At 46.2% G+C, this 6,000-nt stretch overlaps 1 protein-coding gene across 4 annotated transcripts in view; it reads right to left on the bottom strand.

Moving 5' to 3' along the window:
- Nucleotides 1-266: 266 nt before the first annotated feature.
- LOC139544520 (zinc finger FYVE domain-containing protein 16-like) overlaps nucleotides 267-6,000 on the bottom strand; it is a 56,714-nt gene continuing 50,980 nt past the window's right edge. For all 4 annotated transcript variants that reach the window (XM_071351704.1, XM_071351706.1, XM_071351707.1 and 1 more), the window contains exons 12-16: nucleotides 3,047-3,197; nucleotides 2,351-2,594; nucleotides 2,133-2,238; nucleotides 1,836-2,012; nucleotides 267-1,562 (exon numbers count right to left, since the gene is read on the bottom strand). In XM_071351704.1, the coding sequence (XP_071207805.1) occupies nucleotides 1,404-1,562; nucleotides 1,836-2,012; nucleotides 2,133-2,238; nucleotides 2,351-2,594; nucleotides 3,047-3,197 (837 nt within the window). In that variant the 3' untranslated portion in view covers nucleotides 267-1,403. The remainder of the gene's footprint in view (nucleotides 1,563-1,835; nucleotides 2,013-2,132; nucleotides 2,239-2,350; nucleotides 2,595-3,046; nucleotides 3,198-6,000) is intronic.

Below are 6,000 nucleotides of genomic sequence, written 5' to 3'. Positions count from 1 at the left end.
GATGTTACTTATTATGTCGACTCTAGAGGGTTTTAAGAGAGCCACAACACAACAGGATGAGAAATGAAGATATGGTCAATGGTCAATCAACGTCAATCATATGCATCAATAGGAATTTATATAGATCAATGTTACATTAACACTCACCTTCATCAATAAGATTGGACCATATCAATAACATCAGTCAGTATCAGTGATATTGTTGAAGAATGTGTCTGGCTGGTTCAAGGCTTTCTAGGGCAGCTAATAACTCAGGCCAGACAAAATATGAAGGGAAGTTTTAATACTTTTACAGTGTTCCTCATCAGGGGAAACTCTTGACCATCGTTTTTTTCTGTTGCTCCTCAGGCCTTATTTGCACTACACCTGCTAAAGTGACTCAGCAAGCTAACGTCCTATCAAAAATACGAACATCGATTCCATTTAAGTAACGATTCCCCAAAAAATAGTACTTTAAGCTTAAAAAAGCTTGATATAATTTCTATAGATTTGGACGAGACAGTGAGGGTTGTCAGAGAATTCCCCACATATAACACACAACTGGAGAGACCACTGGTCTGCTAAACAAGACTCTGCACTCTGCCGATGAAGAGAGAGGAAGTTCAAAACGCCATTCTAGAATTTCCTCATTCTAAAACAGCGTTCACATCCTCAAATAACAATTTATCTAGAAACCTCTACAAAGCACATCAGTGTCTCATGTCATGCTGCTCTTCACAAGCTTGGCATACAGCTGTCAATCAAGTAACTTCAATATAATTCATCATTGTTTTACCATGTGGTCATTCTAAATATACAGTAAATACATTAAAAGAAGAGTAGAGAAAAGAAAGCAGTTTGTTGACAGTGTCGGTTGGAAACATTCATCAAGGTGTTCCTTGGCTGGCTGACAGACAGATGCCAACAAGAAGTCAAGGCAGAGCAGGAAGAGATGAGAAAAGTCAGTTTCAGGAGAGTTGATTCTTTTTGGGATTGTTGTTGTTATTTGTGCTAAGTGTTTGGCCGCGTGGGTTAAAGCAGCATTCATAATGTTTCTCAGACTTAAAGCTATGTCACTGTTCCAGTTTCTCCACTGTCCATCCTGGAACAAAGGCCTACATCTCTATTCTCTAAGGCCTTCAGAGAGAGACTCTGTGGGAACGTCCTGCCATTGGCGGCGTGTGTCTTTAGTTCAGTTATTAGCCAAGCCTGATTGGCTGTTTGTGTACTCGGGGTTCAGTCAGTTTGTCCAAGGTCCTCTGAGCTCCAGCCTCTTACTCTGAGAAAAGACATTCAGACTCTGTGTGTGTGTGTGTGTGTGTGTGTGTGTGTGTGTGTGTGTGTGTGTGTGTGTGTGTGTGTTTGTAATGGCACGTACAGTGTTTAACAGTTTTTGTGTTTCCATGTGCGAGACAGTGTGTGTGTTAGACAGTGTGTGTGATGTAGAAGATAAACTCCATGTCCATGGCTGTCTGTGGTACTCTGGCTGAACCTCCGTGGATGACGGGGATCAGAGCGCTGTCTAGCTCGTTCATATAGCGCTGGGGTAGGAGCCTGCCTCCTGAACCGGCCTGGTACTCCACCTGACACACACACACACACACACACACACACACACACACACACACACACACACACACACACACACACACACACACACACACACACACACACACACACACACACACACTTCAGTTAAGATCCTTACAGTTTTGTTTGGCTCCAGTGGGTCTCGTTTCTAGAATATTAAATCAACCAATCGATCAATCAAATGTTTTTATAGCTCTGTTCACAGATACATTTGTCACAAAGTGATACCCATTCATAGCATTACAGTGTGTTAGTACATTAGTTACCATGTCAGTGTGTGTGGAGACTCTGAGGGCGAGGGAGTTGATGCCGCTGGCTGAGAGGACAGAGAGGTGAGGGGTCAGAGCACTACAGCTGGCCACAGCCATCTCCCTGTGGAACACATTGCAGGACGACAGCACTGCAGACAGGGACATGTCTGGAGTCTTCAGCCAGTAGAACACCTGGAGGGAGAGACAGACAGAAGGATGGCGTTCGACAGGTACAGACAGACAGGTTTGAGTGACTGAATGTGTGTGTTTACAAGTGTGCGTTTCAGAGAGATGTGAATCAGAAGGTCCTACCTCAGTACACCTGATGGTGCGTCCGTCCGACTCAAATTCTGTGTCCTGCTGCATCCTCACACTGTGGACCCCCTCCAGAGGTTTCCTGTCTACACCACTGGTCACACTACAGGTACATACACACATTAATTAATTAATTGACCAATCATGCACCAGGGAGAAGATCACCATTATGTGTATATGAGTCTGTACGTTTTAGTGTGTATCATATCCCTTACCCAGCGTTGACAGGGGAGCTCCAGTCAACCCAGCGGACGGTGACATTGTCCCGGAGCTCCCCTCCGTCAGCCTTGCCACAGGGGATGTGGAAGTCAGTCTGCCCCCTCAGGGCGGCACGCAGGGCCTCCATGGTCTCTGGGGGGATCTGAACCATCAGGCCGTCCTCCACGATGCTCGACTTGGCGATGAAGCCTGACGAGGCCTTCAGAGCCCCGTTGAACACCACAAAGCTGGCCCCCGTCACTATAGAATAACACAATAATACACTGGTTAGAATAACACAATATCATAGATAAAATTCCAGCAGATTTACCGATTTAGTTTGAATTCTGGTTTGGTACTGATAAAAGACAAGGACACAAATCAAGTATATTCTTTCATTTAATTACAAATAATATGTTTTAACAAACAGAAAGACAAGCAAGGACTACTTAATGTTTCAACTAGTCAAGACCACAACTCCAAAAGAAACACCTGCTTCATATCTGGGACGTATTCATTATCCACCAAATAGAAAAAAACACTGATTGAAACAGGGGTGGGCTACATATAGTTGTCCAATAAGAAACATTCTTTATCATTTTCTGTTGCAAAACAATTTAGATTTTGCCCTAATGAACACAACCCTGGTTTCTGAAGCAAAAAAACAAACAGTTTATTCTGACCTCTAGTGGGCAATCTGGGTTGTTACTGACCTGTGCGTGTCTTGCCAGGCTGGCTGTTGGCCTGGGTCTGATAGGTGCCCTCGTTGTTCTGGAAACAGACCAGGTGGGAGTCAGCCTCTGAGCTGAACCCGGCACCCACACTGATCACATGCTCGTTAGAAGCATTCACAACCTTCAGCATCTAGAAAAAACGCACATATACACTACCGGTCAAAAGTTATAAAAACACTGTTATTCTACAATGTATAGGTGAAGACATCAAAGCTATGAAATAACAGACATGGAACCATGTAGTAAACAAAAAAGTGTTAAACAATTCAAAATGTATTTTATATTTGAGATTACATTTACATTTACATTTAAGTCATTTAGCAGACGCTCTTATCCAGAGCGACTTACAAATTGGTGCATTCACCTTATGACATCCAGTGGAACAGCCACTTTACAATAGTGCATCTAAATCTTTTAAGGGGGGGGGGGGGGGGTCAGAAGGATTACTTTATCCTATCCTAGGTATTCCTTAAAGAGGTGGGGTTTCAGGTGTCTCCGGAAGGTGGTGATTGACTCCGCTGTCCTGGCGTCGTGAGGGAGTTTGTTCCACCATTGGGGGGCCAGAGCAGCGAACAGTTTTGACTGGGCTGAGCGGGAACTGTACTTCCTCAGTGGTAGGGAGGCAAGCAGGCCAGAGGTGGATGAACGCAGTGCCCTTGTTTGGGTGTAGGGCCTGATCAGAGCCTGAAGGTACTGAGGTGCCGTTCCCCTCACAGCTCCGTAGGCAAGCACCATGGTCTTGTAGCGGATGCGAGCTTCAACTGGAAGCCAGTGGAGAGAGCGGAGGAGCGGGGTGACGTGAGAGAACTTGGGAAGGTTGAACACCAGATGGGCTGCGGCGTTCTGGATGAGTTGTAGGGGTTTAATGGCACAGGCAGGGAGCCCAGCCAACAGCGAGTTGCAGTAATCCAGACGGGAGATGACAAGTGCCTGGATTAGGACCTGCGCCGCTTCCTGTGTGAGGCAGGGTCGTACTCTGCGGATGTTGTAGAGCATGAACCTACAGGAACGGGCCACCGCCTTGATGTTAGTTGAGAACGACAGGGTGTTGTCCAGGATCACGCCAAGGTTCTTAGCGCTCTGGGAGGAGGACACAATGGAGTTGTCAACCGTGATGGCGAGATCATGGAACGGGCAGTCCTTCCCCGGGAGGAAGAGCAGCTCCGTCTTGCCGAGGTTCAGCTTGAGGTGGTGATCCGTCATCCACACTGATATGTCTGCCAGACATGCAGAGATGCGATTCGCCACCTGGTCATCAGAAGGGGGAAAGGAGAAGATTAATTGTGTGTCGTCTGCATAGCAATGATAGGAGAGACCATGTGAGGTTATGACAGAGCCAAGTGACTTGGTGTATAGCGAGAATAGGAGAGGGCCTAGAACAGAGCCCTGGGGGACACCAGTGGTGAGAGCACGTGGTGAGGAGACAGATTCTCGCCACGCCACCTGGTAGGAGCGACCTGTCAGGTAGGACGCAATCCAAGCGTGGGCCGCGCCGGAGATGCCCAACTCGGAGAGGGTGGAGAGGAGGATCTGATGGTTCACAGTATCGAAGGCAGCCGATAGGTCTAGAAGGATGAGAGCAGAGGAGAGAGAGTTAGCTTTAGCAGTGCGGAGCGCCTCCGTGATACAGAGAAGAGCAGTCTCAGTTGAATGACTAGTCTTGAAACCTGACTGATTTGGATCAAGAAGGTCATTCTGAGAGAGATAGCAGGAGAGCTGGCCAAGGACGGCACGTTCAAGAGTTTTGGAGAGAAAAGAAAGAAGGGATACTGGTCTGTAGTTGTTGACATCGGAGGGATCGAGTGTAGGTTTTTTCAGAAGGGGTGCAACTCTCGCTCTCTTGAAGATTCTTCAAATAGCCACCCTTTGCCTTGATATCAGCTTTGCAGACTCTTGGCATTCTCTCAACCAGCTTCACCTGGAATACATTTCCACTAGTCTTGAAGAAGTTCCCACATATGCTGAGCACTTGTTGGCTGCTTTTCCTTAACTCTGCGGTCCCGACTCATCCCAAACCATCACAATTTGGTTGAGGTCGGGGGATTGTGGAGGCCAGGTCATCTATTGCAGCACTCCATTTAATTTTTTTAATTTTTTACAATTAATTTTATCTTTATTTAACTAGGCAAGTCAGTTAAGAACAAATTCTTATTTTCAATGATGGCCTAGGAACAGTGGGTTAACTGCCTTGTTCAGGGGAAGAACAACAGATTTTTACTTTGTCAGCTCTGGGATTCGATCTTGCAACCTTTCGGTTACTAGTTCAACGCTCTAACCACTAGGCTACCTGCCGCCATCGCTCTGCTTCTTGGTAAAATAGCCCTTACACAACCTGGGTCAGTGTTGGGTCATTGTCCTGTTGAAAAACAAATGATAGTGGGACCAAGCTCAAACCAGATGGGATGGCGTATCGCTGCAGAATTCTGTGGAAGCCATACTGGTTAAGTGTGCCTTGAATTATAAATAAATCACAGACAGTGTCCCCAGCAAAGTACCCCCACACCATAACACCTCCTCCTCCATGCTTTACGGTGGGAAATACACATGTGGAAAACATCCGTCCACCCACACCTCGTCTCACAAAGACACGGTAGTTGGAACCAAAAATCTCCAATTTGGACTCAAGATCAAAGGACACATTTCCACTGGTCTAATGATCATTGCTTGTGTTTCTTGTCCCAAGTAAGTCTCTTCTTCTTATTGGTGTCCTTTAGTAGTGGATTCTTTGCAGCAATTCGACCATGAAGGCCTGATTCACACAGTCGCCTCTGAACAGCTGATGTTGAGATGTGTCTGTTACTTGAACTCTGTGAAGCATTTATTTGGGCTTCAATTTCTGAGGCTGGTAACTCCAATGAACTTATCCTCTGCACCAGAGGTAACTGGGTCTTCCTTTCCTGTGGTGGTCCTCATAAGACCCAGTTTCATCATAG

The sequence above is a fragment of the Salvelinus alpinus genome, chromosome 18, assembly GCF_045679555.1.
Source record: "Salvelinus alpinus chromosome 18, SLU_Salpinus.1, whole genome shotgun sequence".
Lineage (NCBI taxonomy): Eukaryota > Metazoa > Chordata > Actinopteri > Salmoniformes > Salmonidae > Salvelinus > Salvelinus alpinus.
Note: the sequence above shows the minus strand (reverse complement) of the source record. Positions and strands in the feature narration are given on the sequence as shown.